This window comes from Oncorhynchus clarkii, chromosome 17 (genome assembly GCF_045791955.1).
Source record: "Oncorhynchus clarkii lewisi isolate Uvic-CL-2024 chromosome 17, UVic_Ocla_1.0, whole genome shotgun sequence".
Classification (NCBI taxonomy): Eukaryota; Metazoa; Chordata; class Actinopteri; order Salmoniformes; family Salmonidae; genus Oncorhynchus; species Oncorhynchus clarkii.
The window spans coordinates 78135030-78157231 of record NC_092163.1 but is presented as its reverse complement, the minus strand read 5'-3'; the positions used below and the strand labels follow the sequence as shown (position 1 = coordinate 78157231).

General features: G+C 43.6%; 2 protein-coding genes across 3 annotated transcripts in view; one reads left to right on the top strand and one right to left on the bottom strand.

Moving 5' to 3' along the window:
* Positions 1 to 1199: 1199 nt before the first annotated feature.
* On the top strand, positions 1200 to 12909 carry LOC139369944 (keratin, type II cytoskeletal 8-like). Its single transcript, XM_071109226.1, has 9 exons — positions 1200 to 1556; positions 6302 to 6510; positions 6918 to 6978; positions 7567 to 7662; positions 8617 to 8781; positions 9813 to 9938; positions 11435 to 11655; positions 12263 to 12309; positions 12575 to 12909. The coding sequence occupies exons 1-9, from the start codon at positions 1287 to 1289 to the stop codon at positions 12682 to 12684; spliced, it is 1305 nt and encodes a 434-aa protein (XP_070965327.1). The 5' UTR covers positions 1200 to 1286; the 3' UTR covers positions 12685 to 12909.
* Positions 12910 to 14057: 1148 nt separating this feature from the next.
* Positions 14058 to 22202, bottom strand: part of LOC139371442 (ceramide synthase 5-like) — an 84807-nt gene continuing 76662 nt past the window's right edge. Inside the window, exons 9-11 of one of the 2 annotated variants that reach the window (XR_011627229.1) lie at positions 20298 to 20454; positions 14806 to 16254; positions 14058 to 14287 (exon numbers count right to left, since the gene is read on the bottom strand). Coding sequence is in view for 1 of the 2 variants with exons in the window: in XM_071111863.1 (XP_070967964.1) it covers positions 16066 to 16254; positions 20298 to 20454 (346 nt within the window). In the remaining variant the exon portion in view is untranslated. Of the gene's footprint in view, positions 16255 to 20297; positions 20455 to 22202 lie in introns of both variants that reach the window. The other variant, XM_071111863.1, reaches the window with a different exon arrangement.

The following is a 22202-nucleotide window of genomic DNA, read 5'->3' as shown; positions in this document are numbered from 1 at the left end:
GGTCGTTAAGACACAAACAGCTTACAGACGGTAGGCAATGAAGGTCACAGTTATGAAAACTTAGGACACTAAAGAGGCCTTTCTACTGACTCTGAAAAACACCAAAAGAAAAATATCCAGGGTCCCTACACATCTACCCAGCTGGAAGGAGGGAGGAGGGAGAGAGAGAGAGGGGAGGGAGAGAGAAAATAGAGAGGGAGAAAGAGGGGGAGAGAGAGGGAGAGGGGAGGGAGAGAGGGGAGGGAGAGAGAAAATAGAGAGGGAGAAAGAGGGGGAGAGAGAGAGAGAGGGGAGGGAGAGAGAAAATAGAGAAGGAGAAAGAGGGGGAGAGAGAGAGAGAGAGGGGAGGGAGAGAGAAAATAGAGAGAGAGAAAGAGGGGGGGAGAGAGAGAGAGGGGAGGGAGAGAGAAAATAGAGAGGGAGAAAGAGGGGGGAGAGAGAGAGAGGGGAGGGAGAGAGAAAATAGAGAGGGAGAAAGAGGGGGAGAGAGAGAGAGAGGGGAGGGAGAGAGAAAATAGAGAGGGAGAAAGAGGGGGAGAGAGAGAGAGAGAGGGGAGGGAGAGAGAAAATAGAGAGGGAGAAAGAGGGGGGGAGAGAGAGAGAGGGGAGGGAGAGAGAAAATAGAGAGGGAGAAAGAGGGGGGAGAGAGGGTTTCCATGTAAATACAACCCAGATATATGTTTATTTATTTTTCCTTGTATACTTTAACTATTTGCATATCATTATAACACTGTACATATTACATTTGAAATTTCTCTATAATGTTTACTGTACATTTTTTATTTCACATTTGTTTATTATCTATTTAACTTGCTTTGTCAATATAAATGTATGTTTCCCATGCCAATAAAGCCCTTTCAATTGAAATTGAGAGAGGGAGAGAGAGAGGTGGGGGAGAGAGGAGGAACCGAGACAGGCAGTGTGGGGCCACGAAGAGGAGAAAGTTGAATGGGTTGTCTAACTGGTTCTGCAGAGTGAGAATAACATAACCACCCCCACCCTGAGGAAGAGGAGTTTATAAGGAGGGCAGAACACCTGAGACAACTCACTGAGGTCAGATAGCCCCGCTGCTGTCCTGTCCTCTTCTACAGCATAATTTAAATTCTCACTCATCTCTGTCTGTGATTCTCACGCGTCTCCATCTCTCTGTCTGTGATTCTCACGCGTCTCCATCTCTCTGTCTGTGACTCTCCCTCCACCTCTCCGTCTGTGACTCTCCCTCCACCTCTCCATCTCTCTGTCTGTGTCTGTGACTCTCCCTCCACCTCTCCATCTCCCCTTCCACCATGAGCCTGAGGTCCAAGCGTATCAGCAGCTCCAGTGGCTCTGTGCGGAGACACAGCGGGGGCTTCGGTGGCATGTCCCCGGGTAGCAGCTCTCTGTACGCGGGGGGCTCAAACGGCCACCACAGCAGTCCTTTCCACTCAGTCTCTGTCAACAGGAGCCTGCTGGCCCCCCTTAACCTGGAGATCGACCCCAACCTACAGGTGACGCGCATCCATGAGAAAGAGCAGATCAAGGGCCTCAACAACCGATTCGCATCCTTCATCGATAAGGTATGTAATCATCACTGAGAATTATTAGGTTACATCCCAATGTCTATACTAGCATACAGCTTTGATTGCTTGCCCAATACATTCATTCAATGATTTGTATTTTTATTTTTTTAACCTTTATTTAACTAGGCAAGTCAGTTAAGAACAAATTCTTATTTACAATGACCAAACTCGTAAACTCCCCAAACCCGGACGACGCTGGGCCAATTGTGCGCCGCCCTATGGGTCTCCCAATCATGGCTGGTTGTGAGTGATACAGCCTGTAATCGAACCAGGGTGTCTGTAGTGACACCTCTAGGACTGAGATGCAGTGCCTTAGACCTCTGCGCCCCTCAGGAGCCCCTACTACAACAAGCTACTTCGGTTTTAGTTATCATCATATAACATCATCATCACCACTCGGGAGCCTCTACTACAACAAGCTAGCTAGTTATCATCATATAACATCATCATCATCACTCGGGAGCCCCTACTACAACAAGCTAATCATCACCACTCGGGAGCCCCTACTACAACAAGCTAATCATCACCACTCAGGAGCCCCTACTACAACAAGCTAATCATCCCCACTCAGGAGCCCCTACTACAACAAGCTAATCATCACCACTCGGGAGCCCCTACTACAACAAGCTAATCATCACCACTCGGGAGCCCCTACTACAACAAGCTAATCATCACCACTCGGGAGCCCCTACTACAACAAGCTAATCATCACCACTCGGGAGCCCCTACTACAACAAGCTAATCATCACCACTCGGGAGCCCCTACTACAACAAGCTAATCATCACCACTCGGGAGCCCCTACTACAACAAGCTAATCATCACCACTCGGGAGCCCCTACTACAACAAGCTAATCATCACCACTCGGGAGCCCCTACTACAACAAGCTACTTCGGTTTTAGCTATCATCATATAACATCATCATCACCACTCGGGAGCCCCTACTACAACAAGCTAGCTAGTTATCATCATAGATGGCACTGATTTATTGTCTTTTGAAGCAGCTACAAAAGGAGTGAAAGCTAGTTTTGGTTTTAGCCAAACTAGCCTGGAAAAGGGAGAACAAACAAAGTGTTTTGCCATCTGTGTCTGTTTTCATATGCGTTGCATCAATCACCCATTCAATCCCATTGATCACAATAGTGAGGATTTTATTTATTTATTATGCATTATTAAGTTGTCTATGATGAATCATAGACGTTTCATAAACTGGTCACAAGACCACAAGCATACATCTATCTACAAGGTGTACTTTTACAGACAAATTTGACACCAGAAATCCTTATTCGCCAGGTCGCAGTTGCAAATGAGAACTTGTTCTCAACTAGCCTACCTGGTTAAATAAAGGTGAAATAAAATTTTAAAAAACAGCAGATTAGCAACGCTTTCAGTAGATTGGAGTTGAGTTGTGTTATGGGATATACTTGATCAAAATGATCTTACACATCCTTCATCCATTAGCCTTTAGATGTATGTTTGAAATAGTGATTTTGACTGTAAAACATCATATTGTGTTAATTCAGTATAGACCCATAATTGGCCATGTATAGACCCATAAACTGAATCAGTGTAATAACTTTATAATAATATTAATATTTAAAGTCAATAGGTTTGTTTAGTATTTCTTGCACGAGCGTAGACCTGGTTTGTCAGAGTATTGGGACATAGCCAAAGGTGGAATCCTGGTTCGTATGGGCTGAGATATGCAGGCATAGATCTGCTTTACATTAGTATTGGGACAGTCACAGGGGTAGTCCTGGTTTGTATGAGTATTGGAGCTGAGGTTCAGGGTAGTGATGGTTTGTATGAGTACTGGAGCTGAGGTTCAGGGTAGTGATGGTTTGTATGAGTATTGGAGCTGAGGTTCAGGGGTAGTCCTGGTTTGTATGAGTATTGGAGCTGAGGTTCAGGGGTAGTCCTGGTTTGTATGAGTATTGGAGCTGAGGTTCAGGGGTAGTCCTGGTTTGTATGAGTATTGGAGCTGAGGTTCAGGGGTAGTCCTGGTTTGTATGAGTATTGGAGCTGAGGTTCAGGGGTAGTCCTGGTTTGTATGAGTATTGGAGCTGAGGTTCAGGGGTAGTCCTGGTTTGTATGAGTACTGGAGCTGAGGTTCAGGGGTAGTCCTGGTTTGTATGAGTATTGGAGCTGAGGTTCAGGGGTAGTCCTGGTTTGTATGAGTATTGGAGCTGAGGTTCAGGGGTAGTCCTGGTTTGTATGAGTATTGGAGCTGTGGTTCAGGGGTAGTCCTGGTTTGTATGAGTACTGGAGCTGAGGTTCAGGGGTAGTCCTGGTTTGTATGAGTACTGGAGCTGAGGTTCAGGGATAGTCCTGGTTTGTATGAGTAATGGAGCTGAGGTTCAGGGGTAGTGATGGTTTGTAGGAGTACTGGAGCTGTGGTTCAGGGTAGTGATGGTTCGTATGAGTATTGGAGCTGAGGTTCAGGGGTAGTGATGGTTTGTAGGAGTACTGGAGCTGTGGTTCAGGGTAGTGATGGTTTGTATGAGTATTGGAGCTGAGGTTCAGGGATAGTCCTGGTTTGTATGAGTACTGGAGCTGAGGTTCAGGGGTAGTCCTGGTTTGTATGAGTATTGGAGCTGAGGTTCAGGGGTAGTCCTGGTTTGTATGAGTATTGGAGCTGAGGTTCAGGGATAGTCCTGGTTTGTATGAGTATTGGAGCTGAGGTTCAGGGGTAGTCCTGATTTGTATGAGTAATGGAGCTGAGGTTCAAGGGTAGTCCTGGTTTGTATGAGTATTGGAGCTGAGGTTCAGGGGTAAACCTGGTTTGTATGAGTATTGGAGCTGAGGTTCAGGGATAGTCCTGGTTTGTATGAGTATTGGAGCTGAGGTTCAGGGTAGTGATGGTTTGTATGAGTATTGGAGCTGAGATTCAGGGGTAAACCTGACTTACAGTTTATAAGTATTCAGTCTTTGGCACATTTAGACATGGCTTAGTTGACTAATTGGGTTCAAGCACAGGTGCAGATGTTGTAGGTATGTAAATTGGGTCTGAAATGCAAATGTACACCAGCAGTATTTTTATGAGAATTGGGGGTGCCACACAGCGGTAAACCTGTTTAATATATATATATATATATATATATATATATATATATATATACAAAAGTATGTGGACACCCCTTCAAATTAGTGGATTTGGCTATTTCTGCCACACACGTTGCTGACAGGTGTATAAAATCAAGCACACAGCCATGCAATCTCCATAGACAAACATTGGCAGTAGAATGGTCTTTACTGAAGAGCCCAGTGACATTCAACTTGGCACCGTCATAGGATGCCACCTTTCCAACAAGTCGGTTCATAAAATGTCTGACCTGCTAGAGCTGCCCCGGTCAACTGTAAGTGCTGTTATTGTAAAGTGGAAACGTCTAGGAGCATCAACGGCTCAGCTTGCGAAGTGATAGGTCACACAAGCTCACAGAACTGGACCGCCGTGCAACACTCACTATCGATTTCCAAACTGCCTCTGGAAACAACATCGGCACAATACGTGTTTGTCGTGTAAAGCTCTCAGCCATATTGGGCTCTGGATCGATGGAAATGCAGATATCAGTTTGACTTGAGCTAAACCATGAAAACAAAGTCACCTGCTCTTTCACAGCCGTGGTCACTGATACACGACTCAGCTTGCATTACAATTCCCCTTTCTCACGGAGTGGGTAACAGAGTCACAATAGAGGCTTTGTGCCTGTTCTACGCTACGGATCACCAGCTCTACAGCTCTGGGGTTTCCTGTAATAACAAGCTCCTATTCCTCTCAGAAGGTAGCCTGGACCTGAGATATTTTGACACAAATCATGCCCTAATGGTGTGATTCACTTGGAATGCAAAGCCCATTTAAAAACATCAAATGACAAGTCCAATACATGTTAAGACGTCAAATGGGTCAAATACATGTAAAGTCCTATGTCCTATTTCTCTCAGCTCGGTGGTAACCTGATAAAAAAAACAGGTCAGACGTGATGTGATCATCCAAGACCGGAAGACGCCCTGAAGTGTTTTTGGAAGGGAGCTTTTGTGTTGATCGCAAACAGACAATGGGAAGAGAATACTGAGACAGTGGGCTTGAAATAGATCCTAGAGAGATCTCAGTCAGTTGTAGCTGTTAATAAAACCAGAATAATTCACTTAACATGCAAGCACTGTTGTCTACAGTGTTGTCCATTGTAATATAGTCTGGGAGATTGCTTCAGATTGCTTCTGATTGCTTCAAAGGTCTATTAATTAAACAGACCACTCCAAGCCCATACATTACTGCAGAAAACATGTTTGGAAAGTAAAGGGCCTCAATGACATATCAAGACAAAAATATTGTAGCAATTTGAGGTGGCTAGTCCAACCAGGACTTGGACCCAGGTCCCTGCGACTGTCAGTCCAGACTTAAGCCATTACACCAAGGGGTGTAGAACCAAGACAACGTCTTGTACCAAGGTCTCTATTAAAGTTGCTACAATGCATATGTATAGTGGACTACACTCAACATCTTCCTCCCGATGCTTCCCGATGCTTCCTGATGCTTCCTGATGCTTCCCGATGCTTCCTGAAGCTTCCTGATGCTTCCTGATGCTTCCCAGTGCTTCCTGATGTTTCCTGATGCTTCCTGATGCTCCCTGATGCTTCCCGATGCTTCCTGATGCTCCCTGATGCTTCCTGATGCTTCCTGATGCTTGGACTGTTGTGACTATTTCATCAGCTACGGGCTTTTCTCTCTCTCCACCCTTTTAGGTGTGTTTCCTGGAGCAGCAGAACAAGATGTTAGAGACTAAGTTTGATCTGCTGCACGGTAAGCAGACGGGCCGCTCCAACATCGAGCCGCTATTCGAGGCCTACATGGCCAACCTCCGCCGCCAGATGGACGTGGTCAACAACGACAAGACCAAGCTGGACGGAGAGCTGAGGAACATGCAAGGTCTGGTGGAGGACTTCAAACACAAGTAGGAGCCTGCCTGTCTGTCTGTCTGTCTGTCTGTCTGTCTGTCTGTCTGTCTGTCTGTAGTCACAGCAGCCTGTCTGTCTGTCTGTCTGGAGGGCTGAGGAACATGCAAGGTCTGGTGGAGGACTTCAAACACAAGTAGGAGCCTGCCTGTCTGTCTGGAGGGAGGGAGGGAGGGAGGGAGGGAGGGAGGGAGGGAGGGAGGGAGGGAGGGAGGGAGGGAGGGAGGGCTGAGGAACATGCAGGGGCTGGTGGGGGACTTCAACCACAAAAAGTCTCAGTAGCCTTAAACAGATTTGTCAGGAATTGAGACAGAGCCAACCTATTTATTAAACCCTAAATGATGTATGCCAGAACCTTGCTTCCATGACCTAATTCAATATCTGGTCAACTGTTCTTCTTACCTAGATACGAAGATGAGATCAACAAGAGAAATAATCTGGAGAACGAATTTGTGATCCTGAAAAAGGTGAGAACATCACAGTTCCTCAGTGATACCTGATTTGTGTTTTAAGGGTGCGGTCTCTGAAGTTCAACATGTCTTCTGGACTACAATACCATACTATACCATACAACTTGATGTTGTAATCAGCGATACAGTGCAGCACCATGGGAGTGAGGGTGAGTTATTAAACAAGCACTGCAGGGGAAAAGACACAGCAAGGCAGAGACAACAATAGCTAGTACGAGCAAACCTACCCCACCTTCTACGAGATGAAAAAAACGCTAAGCTCGTAAGATATCATATCACCACTGAACAAGAACTGAGCGTGCGGTGTGTAGGGGAGACAGAGAAAATCTCAACCAACCACGATCAAAGCCAATTTCAACCTAACTAATCCGTCTAAATTGTTCCTGGTATGTTTCGCCAAACAGGGGTAGCTACATTGGAGTCATTTAGCAGACACTCTTATCCAGATCAATTTGGATTAAGTGCCTCGCTCAAGGGCACATCGGCAGACGTTTCACCTAGTCGGCTCAGGGATTCAAACCAGCAACCTTTTGGTTACTGACCCAATGCTCTTAACCGCTAGCCTACGAGTTGTTGTCCTTTCAGGATGTGGACTCAGTATACCTGGTGAAGGCAGACCTGGAAAACAAGGGAGGAGCTCTGACTGATGAGATAAACTTCCTCAGGTCCATCTATGAGGAGGTAAGGTCATTACTGTATTTACTGTATTACAATACAATACAAGATATTACAATACAATATATTACAATACAATACAATATATTACAATACAATATATTACAATACAATACATTACAATACAAAACAATATATTACAATACAAAACAATATATTACAATACAATACAATATATTACATTACATTACAATATATTACAATACAATACAATATATTACAATACAATATCTTCCAATACAATATATTACAACACAATATATTACAATACAATATATTACAATACAATGCAATATAATATATTACAATACAATATATTACAATACAATACATTACAATACAATATATTACAATACAATACATATTACAATACAATGTATTACAATACAATACATTACAATACAAAATATGACCATACAATATAGTACAATACGATACATTATAATACAATACAATATATTACAATACAATATAATATATTACAATACAAAATATTACAATACAAAATATTACAATACAATATATTACCATACAATACAATATATTACAATACAATTTATTACAATACAATACAATATATTACAATACAATACAATATATTACAATACAATACAATATATTACAATACAATACACAAGTAGCCCTGTATGGCGCAGGCAGTTGGTGAAAGGTTGTAGGTTCAAATCCGGCAAGGGGCGGCAGGGTAGCCTAGTGGTTTGAGCGTTTGACTAGTAACCGGAAGGTTGCAAGTTCAAACCCCCGAGCTGACAAGGTACAAATCTGTCGGCCTGCCCCTGAACAGGCAGTTAACCCACTATTCCCAGGCCGTCATTGAAAATAAGAATTTGTTTTTAACTGACTTGCCAGGTTAAATAAAGGTAAAATAAATAAATAAAAAACGATCACATACAAAAACATGTAGGAACACACTGTACTGTTAGAATGTTTGTTTCCACCCAGGAGCTGCGTGAGCTGCAGGCAAGCATCAGGGACACCTCTGTGGTGGTGCAGATGGACAACAGCCGAGACCTCAACATGGACCAGATAGTGGCTGACGTCAAGGCTCAGTACGAAGACATTGCTACCAAAAGCCGAGAGGAGGCTGAGATGTGGTACAAATCCAAGGTGAACAACAGTTGACTATTCTAGGATTTAAGTGGTTAAAAAGAGGATTTGTTTTGTCTTACTACATTGAAATCAATATTATATTACAATACAATACATTACAATATCTTAAAATACAATACAATATACTACTGAGCCATAGTTGCTGGAACCATTCAGCCAGGCTAGACCAAGGAGTGGAATGATAGCTAAACAGACTGGTAGCCAGGCTAGACCAAGGAGTGGAATGATAGCTAAACAGACTGGTAGCCAGGCTAGACCAAGGAGTGGAATGTTAGCTTAACAGACTGGTAGCCAGGCTAGACCAAGGAGTGGAATGTTAGCTAAACAGACTGGTAGCCAGGCTAGACCACGGAGTGGAATGTTAGCTTAACAGACTGGTAGCCAGGCTAGACCAAGGAGTGGAATGATAGCTAAACAGACTGGTTGCCAGGCTAGAACAAGGAGTGGAATGTTAGCTAAACAGACTGGTTGTCAGGCTAGAACAAGGAGTGGAATGTTAGCTAAACAGACTGGTAGCCAGGCTAGACCAAGGAGTGGAATGTTAGCTAAACAGACTGGTAGCCAGGCTAGACCAAGGAGTGGAATGTTAGCTAAACAGACTGGTTGCCAGGCTAGAACAAGGAGTGGAATGTTAGCTAAACAGACTGGTAGCCAGGCTAGACCAAGGAGTGGAATGTTAGCTAAACAGACTGGTAGCCAGGCTAGACCAAGGAGTGGAATGATAGCTAAACAGACTGGTAGCCAGGCTAGACTAAGCAGTGGAATGTTAGCTAAACAGACTGGTTGCCAGGCTAGCCCAAGGAGTGGAATGTTAGCTAAACAAACTGGTAGCCAGGCTAGACCAAGGAGTGGAATGATAGCAAAACAGACTGGTAGCCAGGCTAGACCAAGGAGTGGAATGTTAGCTAAACAGACTGGTAGCCAGGCTAGACCAAGGAGTGGAATGTTAGCTAAACAGACTGGTTGCCAGGCTACAAGACAAGTGGTCTCAGGACCTTTAAGTAATGCATCATGTTCTTTTCCCTCAGTTTAACCAGATGGCCGTCCAGGCCATGCAGTACGGAGACGAGCTGAGGAACACCAAGGGAGAGATAGCAGAAATCAACCGCTTGATCGGCCGTCTGCAGAGTGAGATGGAAGCTGTCAAAAGACTGGTAGTTTGCTCACTTCTTCAACTCAGTTCACTTATGGTTCGGGCCGTTTTGAGGCACACTAATATCAAACAAAACTATGGATGCAGCACCCTGTTGGATGGGATCTACTTCCTGGGATAAAAGATTCAGAAGCTATGCCATGGAGTGTTGCCGCGAAGACCATATATATGACATTCGGTGTGATGAGGCTTGACAGGGGGCAGTATTTTCACGTCCGGATGAAATGCATGCCTAAATTCAACGGCGTGCTACTGATCTCCAGAAGATAAGATATGCATTTTATTAGTAGATTTAGATAGAAAACAATCTGAAGTTTCTAAAACTGTTTGAATCATGTCTGTGAGTATAACATAACTTATTTAGCAGGCGAAACCCCAAGGACAAACCATTCTGACTTGTTTTTTGAGGTCACTCTCTTTTCAATAGGTTTTCATTGGGAATCTCGATTTCTAAGGGACCTTCTTGCAGTTCCAATCGCTTCCACTGGATGTCAACAGTCTTTAGAAATTGGTTGAGGTTATTCCTTTGTGTAATGAAGAAGTACGGCCACCCAGAACGAGGGTCACTTGAAGTGTACTGTTAGATAGAGGTGCTTGACCAGAAAGCTAGCTACAGTTTGTTTTCCTCCTGTATTGAACACAGATCATCCCGTCTTCAATTTTATCGATTATTTACGTAAAAAAATACCTAAAGTTGCAAAAGTAGTTTGAAATGTTTTGCCAAAGTTTACAGGTAACTTTTGAGCTATTTTGTAGTCACTGGTTGGAACCGGTGTTTTTCTGGATCAAACGCGCCAAATAAATGGCCATTGTGGATATATATTGACGGAATTAATCGAACAAAAGGACCATTTGTGATGTTTATGGGACATATTGGAGTGCCAACAGAAGAAGCTTGTCAAAGGAAAGGCATGACTTATATTTTTATTTCTGAGTTTTGTGTCGCGCCTGCAGGGTTGAAATATGCTTCTCTCTCTTTGTTTACGGAGGTACTATCCTCAGATAATAGCATCGTTTGCTTTCGCCGAAAAGCCTTTTTGAAATCTGACATGTTGGCTGGATTCACAACAAGTGTAGCTTTAATTTGCTATCTTGCATGTGTAATTTCATGAAAATGTGATTTTTTTATAGTAATTTATTTGAATTTGGCGCACTGCATTTTCACTGGCTTTTGGCCAGGTGGGACGCTACCGTCCCACATATCCCAGAGAGGTAAGCAAGTACTGACATGGACTTAATGCAGCCGTAACCCTGGTGTTGATGTCACATGGCGAGCCAACCTGGTGGACCAGATAGCCAAGGCAGAGAGGCCAGGGGGGGAGCTGTCTGTGGAAGTGGCGAAGTCTCTAACCTAACCTAACTATACATATCTATAATGTAGCGAGCCAACCTGGAGGACCAGATAGCCGAGGCTGAGAGGCCGGGGGTAGAGCTGTCTGTGGAAGTGGCGAAGTCTCTAACCTAACCTAACTCTAACTATACATATCTATAATGTAGCGAGCCAACCTGGAGGACCAGATAGCCGAGGCTGAGGGCCGCGGGGAGCTGGCTGTGAAGGAGGCTAAGTCCAGGATCAGAGATCTGGAGGATGCTCTGCAGAGGGCCAAGCAGGACATGGCCAGACAGCTCAGAGAGTACCAGGACCTGATGAACGTCAAGCTGGCCATGGACATAGAGATAGCCACCTACAGAAAATTACTGGAGGGAGAGGAGGACAGGTATGGAGGGGGAGGACAGGTATGGAGGGAGAGGGCAGGTGTAGAGGGAGAGGAGGACAGGTATGAAGGGGGAGGACAGGTATGGAAGGGGAGGAGGACAGGCATGGAGGGAGTGGACAGGTATTGAGGGAGAGGACAGGTATGAAGGGAGAGGAGGACAGTTATTAAGGGAGAGGAGGACAGGTATGGAGGGAGAGGAGGACAGGTATGGAGGGGGAGGACAGGTATGGAGGGAGAGGAGGACAGGTATGGAGGGAGAGGAGGACAGATGTGAAGGGGGAGGACAGGTATGGAGGGGGAGGACAGGTATGGAGGGAGAGGACAGGTATGGAGGGAGAGGAGGACAGATGTGAAGGGGGAGGACAGGTATGGAGGGGGAGGACAGGTATGGAGGGAGAGGACAGGTATGAAGGGAGAGGACAGGTATGGAGGGAGAGGACAGGTATGAAGGGAGAGGAGGACAGTTATTATTATAGACACACATTATACAGTATGTATGGTGTCTATAGGTTGAGGTTCTAAACAAGGACCGAACAATGTGTGAAAAGTATTATCTGCAATATTTTCCCAAACTGAAGCAGCACACTTGTATCTATTTTTCTCTCAGGATTGGACATCAATCTATTCTCAACATCCAGTCAGTGTCCAACTACAGTAAGTAGTATACTGTATGTACTACTGAAAGAATTTCATCAGTGAATGTACTCTATTTAATGTTATCCATTGACTAGAATCACACTAAATGCTGTATTGTTCACACACAAGATCAGATTTTAGGGCTCTAACCAATAGACTGCCGCTGTTGTGTTCTGTCGTTCAGTCCAGGTTCTAACCAATAGACTGCCGCTGTTGTGTTCTGTCGTTCAGTCCAGGTTCTAACCAATAGACTGCCGCTGTTGTGTTCTGTCGTTCTGTCCAGGTTCTAGGAGTTTCAGTAATGGATACCACAGCAGCTCCATCTCCCCTACACCCAAGCTGCTGATTAAAACAACTGAACAAAAAGACAGCTCCAGATTCAGCTCTCATTAAAAAAAACCTGTCGGATCCTTCTGGCTGAGGGTGAAGAACCATTATATAAGAGTTTATAACAGATCTATAGCAACTTTCTGGATTATTTTTGTCCGTCTACATTCTGTAAAGAGCATGAGAGAATAGCATAAGATCATGACATGATAGATTTGTGTTTGTAGCTAGAGGAATATAAACATTTGGTTGTTCTTACTGTAAAGAAAATAAAAAAGAGAATGTATCAGTATATAAAAATATGTATTTCGAGAAACCGTTTGTCTTATTTGGCACATACAGACTGCTATGCAACAGCTGGAATAGAGGTCAAAACCCATTGTAGTGAGACAGCAGACTAATAACAGCATCGTCCTCATGCAGCGAGATAATGGTTCTTATGGGGTCAGGAAACAGGAGACCACCAACTGGGTTTGGCTATCTACTTCCTGTGTCACAGGTGCATGCTGTAGACAGGGCTAATAGAGGTGATTTTCTACTGAACTTACTGAGAGAGTTCTGTTAAAGTTTAGAATTCATTACATTAACAAACTCCTCTTCTTCAGATAGATGATCTTTCTTTAGAAAACTGTCAAGCTTGCTCATCATCTCCCTTTTTCTCTACGGTTCTTTAATTGCATCAGCTCTTTGGCGCGTTTAATGGCTACCACGAATGACTTTATATTTGAAGAAATTCCCCATCTACTTCCATGACCCAAGTCTTTTCTTGCAAAAAAAACATCTTTAGCTAATGCTAATCGATGAGATTCATGTAGCTAGTACTGGTCGTTGTGACGTTCCTGGAGAACCTGCTCCGGTTCCGCCAGAAACACCATCACCATGTCGACCACCGCAAATGCCTAACCGACTTCGGACACCGGGGGGGGGGGGGGGGGGGTTTCTGCCTCGATGATGCTATTGACACTCTACGGGGGATACCTGTGCACCATGCCGCTACAGAAAGAGCTGCAGGTCGCGGCAGAAAAACCAGGAAGTAGAGGCCCTCAGTCCATAGAGGCCTGGATCGTTTGTCCACAAACTCATGGACATTTCTATTCCTCTCAATAGACTTCACAATGATAATATTTGGGTATTGATCGTGTGATCAACTGTTTTGTGTAGTTAAAGAATGAGAATGTCTTCAGTCTCTTTCTCCTCATGGTCCTGGGACTTGACCCTTTAGCACACAGAAGATACCACCACAGAGAATATCTTTATAAACTCTACTGGATTACCTGTTAAGTTATTAAATGCCTAAATTGTCATTAAAGAAAGTTAAGTGTAAAATCCCTCTCCTCTCCTATCATATGTCATATTTCATTTCTCGGGATACACTGAAACATGGTTTGGGTGGTGGGGTATTGTCATTTTACAACCGTTAATATGAATAAAAACATATCTTTCACAAACATTTATTTGTTTATTTCTTAAAAAAAAAATATATATACAGTAATAACTTTAGTTCAACTGACAAAACAGGGAGAGAACATCCTCCCCAACAAACTGCTGCATTACATTAAAAAGTGGAATAAAAATTTAAACAGTCAGACCCCATTCTATGGACACAATGGAATTAAAATAGAGTCAGACCCCATTCTATTGACACAATGGAATTAAAATAGAGTCAGACCTCATTCTATGGACACAATGGAATTAAAATACAGTCAGACCCCATTCTATGGACACAATGGAATTAAAATACAGTCAGACCCCATTCTATGGACACAATGGAATTAAAATAGAGTCAGACCTCATTCTATGGACACAATGGAATTAAAATACAGTCAGACCCCATTCTATGGACACAATGGAATTAAAATAGAGTCAGACCCCATTCTATGGACACAATGGAATTAAAATAGAGTCAGACCCCATTCTATGGACACAATGGAATGAAAATACAGTCAGACCCCATTCTATGGACACAATGGAATGAAAATACAGTCAGACCCCATTCTATGGACAATGGAATGAAAATACAGTCAGACCCCATTCTATGGACACAATGAAATTAAAATACAGTCAGACCCCATTCTATTGACACAATGGAATGAAAATACAGTCAGACCCCATTCTATGGACACAATGGAATGAAAATACAGTCAGACCCCATTCTATGGACACAATGGAATTAAAATAGAGTCAGACCCCATTCTATGGACACAATGGAATGAAAATACAGTCAGACCCCATTCTATGGACAATGGAATGAAAATACAGTCAGACCCCATTCTATGGACACAATGAAATTAAAATACAGTCAGACCCCATTCTATTGACACAATGGAATGAAAATACAGTCAGACCCCATTCTATGGACACAATGGAATGAAAATACAGTCAGACCCCATTCTATGGACACAATGGAATTAAAATACAGTCAGACCCCATTCTATTGACACAATGGAATGAAAATACAGTCAGACCCCATTCTATGGACAATGGAATTTAAATACAGTCAGACCCCATTCTATGGACACAATGGAATTAAAATAGAGTCAGACCCCATTCTATTGACACAATGGAATGAAAATACAGTCAGACCCCATTCTATGGACACAATGGAATTAAAATACAGTCAGACCCCATTCTATGGACACAATGGAATTAAAATAGTCAGACCCCATTCTATGGACACAATGGAATTAAAATAGAGTCAGACCCCATTCTATGGACACAATGGAATGAAAATAGAGTCAGACCCCATTCTATGGACACAATGGATTTAAAATACAGTCAGACCTCATTCTATGGACACAATGGAATTAAAATAGCTACAGGCCCATTCACTTGACACAAGTTTTAAATCAGTTAAATGTAATCAGTTTTGATTCTATGGGTCACGGTGGTGTCTGTCACCGATCAATGTCAGTGCAGTACAGTATAATTAAGAGTCAGAGTTGAATGAAGAAACGGACTTCAAACGTCCAGGGAACTGGATGAGAGGAAAAGCACTTCAAGATGTAGAGTAGGATAGGATGAACTAGTAGTGGAAAGGTCTCACAGACATTCTCACTATAGGGCCGACCTGAACAGTACTGTGCTGGCTCAGATATGCCTGATTCTCACTATAGGGCCGACCTGAACAGTACTGCGTTGGCTCAGATATGCCTGATTCTCACTATAGGGCCGACCTGAACAGTACTGTGCTGGCTCAGATATGCCTGAATCTCACTATAGGGCCGACCTGAACAGTACTGTGCTGGCTCAGATATGCCTGAATCTCACTATAGGGTCGACCCGAATAGTACTGTGCTGGCGCTGATATTTTCCTTCTCTTTTCGACATGGTCCTTTCCGGCACAGTTCCGACAACTAGTGGCTGCCCAGTGTAACCAGGCCAGACATACTGGACCCCCGTGGTCAGCCCTATACTGGGAATCAGACAGCGGACTCCTCTTTTCTCGTGTCACCAACTACTGCTGCTGCTGCTGCTACGTATCTGTTGTGGCCAGGTTATAGTGGCGACGGCGTGGCTGTTGGTACCGTTCTCTACCTTAGGAGAGAAGGCCATTTTAACCCCCTTGTTATTGGCTCCGTTGGTGTCCACCTCCTCCTCTGAGCTGCTCTCAACATCACTGCGGTCATCCTTAGAAACCTGTCGGACAGACAGAAATACAATGTTACAATTCAAAGTGACACAATGGATATTTCCAGAAGTATCCGGTAGTAGTGCACGTTTTTTCTGACAGACGTCATATAGAATGACGTTTTTATATATAAAAAAAAAACTATGGATATTAGCACCCAAAGAATAGAACGCAGTTACACAGGACAAACCGGTTACATTAAGGAATGGACATTTTGTACAAGTATCGGCTGATGGCGACTACGTAGTTGGCAGAACACTCTGACAGACGCATCACAATTGAACTCCGTAGACATTTAGCTCGACAGCCTGGAAACATGTTACCAGATCTTAAAAATGATTAAGGCACTTAATATTCATAGGTTATTTACAAATACATAAATAACATTAGAATATCTTCATACATAAATTATTTCTGGTCAACAACAAACAAAAATAAATTTGATCAGACTTCCCTTAATGAATTCTGACTCCAAAAGCTGCACATGCTCGCAAGTGCCACAAGATGGCAGTTTAAAGGAGCATAAAAAAATCTGACGAGCCCGTCTGGCTCATATGCATAAAGCCACAACCACATGAACAAAAATGACATTGACATAAGAGTGAAGTGAATGATACGAGACTGCAAAAAGCAGAACAGAGAAAGTTGTTGTCAATCTGGAGGGAAGTGAGCTGACAAACCGGATGCTATTTCCTGCAGCTGTGCACTTGAGCAAGGCACTTAACCCCCCCAATAACAACAGCTCCCCGCACCTCTCCCCAAAAACCTGTATATGTATGTCTTTCAGAGGGGTTGGGTTAAAAGTGGAAGTCAAATTTCGGTTGGACCTTGTGTGCAATTGACCAATAGACGGATCTTAAATCGTAGTTAGACAGTAAAGCAAGGACAAGTGGAGTGGAGAATAAGGACTGAGGAGACAGATGGAGAGACGGGACCCTCCACCCAAGAGAGGAAACAAACCACCTCTGCAGAGAGAAGGACAGCGATTCAAAACATGAAGGGGAAGAAAGCAATGAACAAACACAGATGAAATGTTACCTATAGCTTCCACACTCATAGCATTAACTATAGCCCGAGGTCTGACATAATGGAATGTCATAACTACAGCCTGAGGTCTGACATAATGGAATGTCATAACTACAGCCTGAGGTCTGACATAATGGAATGTCATAACTACAGCCTGAGGTCTGACATAATGGAATGTCATAACTATAGCCTGAGGTCTGACATAATGGAATGTCATAACTATAGCCTAAGGTCTGACATAATGGAATGTCATAACTATAGCCTGAGGTCTGATAATGGAATGTCATAACTAACTGAGGTCTGATAATGGAATGTCATAACTATAGCCTGAGGTCTGACATAATGGAATGTCATAACTATAGCCTGAGGTCTGATAATGGAATGTCATAACTAACTGAGGTCTGATAATGGAATGTCATAACTATAGCCTGAGGTCTGACATAATGGAATGTCATAACTAACTGAGGTCTGACATAATGGAATGTCATAACTATAGCCTGAGGTCTGACATAATGGAATGTCATAACTAACTGAGGTCTGACACAATGGAATGTCATAACTAACTGAGGTCTGACATAATGGAATGTCATAACTATAGCCTGAGGTCTGACATAATGGAATGTCATAACTATAGCCCGAGGTCTGACATAATGGAATGTTATTAACTATAGCCTGAGGTCTGACATAATGGAATGTCATAACTACAGCCTGAGGTCTGACATAATGGAATGTCATAACTATAGCCTGAGGTCTGACATAATGGAATGTCATGACTATAGCCTGAGGTCTGACATAATGGAATGTCATGACTATAGCCTGAGGTCTGACATAATGGAATGTCGTAACTATAGCCTGAGGTCTGACATAATGGAATGTCATAACTATAGCCTGAGGTCTGATAATGGAATGTCATAACTACAGCCTGAGGTCTGACATAATGGAATGTCATGACTATAGCCTGAGGTCTGACATAATGGAATGTCATAACTACAGCCTGAGGTCTGACATAATGGAATGTCGTAACTATAGCCCGAGGTCTGACATAATGGAATGTCATAACTATAGCCCGAGGTCTGACATAATGGAATGTCATAACTATAGCCTGAGGTCTGACATAATGGAATGTCATAACTATAGCCTGAGGTCTGACATAATGGAATGTCATAACTACAGCCTGAGGTCTGACATAATGGAATGTCATAACTATAGCCTGAGGTCTGACATAATGGAATGTCATAACTATAGCCTGAGGTCTGACATAATGGAATGTCATAACTACAGCCTGAGGTCTGACATAATGGAATGTCATAACTATAGCCCGAGGTCTGACATAATGGAATGTCATAACTATAGCCTGAGGTCTGACATAATGGAATGTCTCAAGTCTGGGCCTGTATTCACAACATTCTCAGAGTAACATTGCTGATATAGAATCCGATTTGTATTTTCGATCATAATCAATAAGATGAAGTAGACAGGAAGGACCTGATCCTAGATCAGCACTTCTACTCTGAGACGCTGTCTGAATACAGGCCTTGTCCTCATACAGACTGACTAGAACGCAGAGTTTAATCCCTAACCTTGAGTCAGAGCTGTCCTACATCAATCCCACTCACCTTTCCTCTGACCATGTTAACTAGGTAGGTTATCCCAGCTATGAGGTACCTAATAGTTACCTTGGGTAGTTACACCTCACACTCAACTGTCTACATCTCACCTGTAATAGGCCAATACAGGGCATTCGGAAAGTATTCAGACCCCTTAACTTTTCCACATTTTGTTACGTTACAGCCTTATTCTAAAATTGATTAAATAAATGTTTTTTCCTCACCAATCTACACACAATACCCCATAATGACATCACAATACCCCATAATGACATCACAATACCCCATAATGACATCACAATACCCCATAATGACATCACAATACCCCATAATGACATCACAATACCCCATAATGACAAAGCGATCTTGGGAAGGGTAAGAAAACATGTCTGCAGCATTAAAGGTCCCCAAGAACACAGTGTCCTCCATCATTCTTAAATAGAAGAAGTTTAGAACCACCAAGACTCTTCCTCGAGCTGGCCGCCTGGCTAAACTGAGCAGTCGGGGAAGAAGGGCCTTGGTCAGGGAGGTGACCAAGAACCTGATGGTCACTGACTGAGCTCTAGAGTTCCTCTGCGGAGATGGGAGAACCTTCCAGAAGGACAACCATCTCTGCAGCACTTAACCAATCTGTTAGAGTGGCGAGACGGGAGCTACTCCTCATTAAAATGGACGACAGCCCGCTTGGAGTTTTCCAAAAGATACCTAAAGAATCAGACCATGAGAAACAAGATTCGCTGGTCTGATGAACCAAGATTGAACTCTTTGGCCTGAATGCCAAGCGTCATGTCTAGAGGAAACCAGGCACTATCCCTCTGTTGAAGCGTGTTGGTGGTAGCATCGTGCCTTGGGTATGCTTTTCAGTGGTAGTCAGGATCGAGGGAAAGGTTAACAGAGCAAAATACAGAGAGATCCTTAATGAAAACCTGCTCCAGAGCACTCAGGACCTCAGACTGGGGCGAAGGTTCACCTTCCAACAGGACAAGGACCCTAAGCACACAGCCAAGACAACGCAAGAGTGACTTCGGGACAAGTCCTTGAGTGGCCCGATCGAACATCTCTGGAGAGACCTGAAAATAGCTGTGCAGCGACGCTCCCCATCCAACCTGACAGAGTTTGAGAGGATCTGCAGAGAAGAATGTGAAAAACTCCCCAAATACAGGTGTGCCAAGCTGGTAGTGTCATACCCAAGAAGACTCAAGGTTGTAATCACCGTGCTTCAACAAAGTACTGAGTAAAGGGTCCAAATGTAAATCTGATATTTCAGTTTAATTTTTTTTGCTTTGTCATTATGGGGTTATTGTGTGTGGATTGAGGGGGGGGAAACAATTTAATCCGTTCGAGAACAAGGCTGTAACGTAACAAAATGTGGAAAAAGTCAAGGCCGAGTCAGAGCTGTACATTCACAGCCCACCCACCTTTCCTCGGACCAAGGCTTTGTAGGCGATCCCGGCTATGAGGTAGGACCAGATGACGTGTAGCACCTGCAGCACCAGCAGTAGGGAGTTGAAGAGCCACCAGGAAGGGTATGGACCAATCATCTCCCAGCTCTCAAACAATGTTGTGTTCAGGATCCTGGAACAACACAGGAAGGATCACACCATGAATTCATATGTGTATGGAAAGTATGTCAGCACACACACACACACACACACACACACACACACACACACACACACACACACACACACACACACACACACACACACACACACACACACACACACACAGACACACAGACACACAGACACACACACACACACACGAATGGTAAGCGCAAAATGCACATGCATGCAACCACACAGTAATTTCTCCGTATGGGAAAACCAGTTGGACTTTTCTGAGACCTGCCTTCCCCTGCTGAGACTGTACTCTCCCAACAACCAGCTCACTAAAAACATTTAGTAGTTGCCATTCATCCAAGAAGACTACATAATTAAATACATTTTTTTCTTGGTGTAATTTCTCTAATAAAGTGGAGCTGTGAGGCCTGCAGTGCAGTAGTGAGACAGACAGATAGGCCGTTGTCAGGCAACATGTACCTCAGTCCTTATGCCTTACCTTGGTATCCATTACAGCCCTTAGGGACAGTTAGACATGTATTGGGGGGGGTGAAAATAGGAGAGTGTTTTTTTTATTGTACACGGGGGAGGGTAGAGTGTTTTTTTATTGTACACGGGGGAGGGTAGAGTGTTTTTTTATTGTACACGGGGGAGGGTAGAGTGTTTTTTATTGTACACGGGGGAGGGTAGAGTGTTTTTTTATTGTACACGGGGGAGGGTAGAGTGTTTTTTTATTGTACACGGGGGAGGGTAGAGTGTTTTTTTATTGTACACGGGGGAGGGTAGAGTGTTTTTTTATTGTACACGGGGGAGGGTAGAGTGTTTTTTTTTATACAACTGTTAGGTTCTTAGTTTTCAGAATAAAAAAACTCACGGACACTAGAGAAGCTTAACCGAGTTTAATTCTTCCCAAAGGGTCGACACAGACAAGAAATAAAAACATTTCTCACCATCACAAGTATATATATGCCACTTTAAACACTTCTCTTTCTCTCAAATCGTTACATCTTATGGTTCCACAGGAAGAGGGTAATAGGATAATAGGATAATAAAACCTTATTTCTCCCTTCAGGGGATCTGACCTCCTGACCTCAACCCCTCCTTCACCTAAATCCACAGATGTCCATCCGCTCCCCCTAAACCAATCCTGTGCTCTCCTCCCGTCCACCCAGTACATTCCACAGCCACTCTGTCTTTCCTACAGATCTCACTCCTTTATATACTCTGTGTCTGGTCTATCATGTCTTTTAATATCTCAATGTTCAAAGTTTAGAATCCAACACCACACAGCAAAGCATTCCAAGCTGCATCAATCTTCAATATGAATCCACAATAACAAATAGGACATAGGACATAGCTGATAGGAAGCAGAAGAGGCCAGGTGCATCATGGTACATGAAGGAACAGTGAAGAGCAGTGAACACGCAGCGCAAAAAGCTCCCTTATTGATGGACAATACAATTCTCCTACCTAGACTAGCCTACAACACCACCATCTCAATCGCACCCCACACTGCCCTTTCACACCTGGACAAAAGGAACACCTATGTGAGAATGCTATTCATTGACTGCAGCTCAGCGTTCAACATCATAGTGCCCTCAAATTTCATCACTAAGCTAAAGGACCCTGGGACTAAACACCTCCCGCTGCAACTGGATCCTGGGCTGCCCCTAGGTGGTGAGGGTAGGTAACAACACATCTGCCACGCTGATCCTCAACACAGGGGCCCCCTCAGGGGTGCGTGCTCAGTCCCTCCTGTAC

Bases quoted from the DNA above. Each gene is read 5' to 3' on its own strand.
- LOC139369944 (XM_071109226.1), top strand. From the start codon at position 1,287: ATGAGCCTGAGGTCCAAGCGTATCAGCAGCTCCAGTGGCTCTGTGCGG. The intron at 6,511-6,917 runs GTAGGAGCCTGC...CTTCTTACCTAG, and splicing joins GTGGAGGACTTCAAACACAA to ATACGAAGATGAGATCAACA. The intron at 9,939-11,434 runs GTAGTTTGCTCA...TCTATAATGTAG, and splicing joins TGGAAGCTGTCAAAAGACTG to CGAGCCAACCTGGAGGACCA.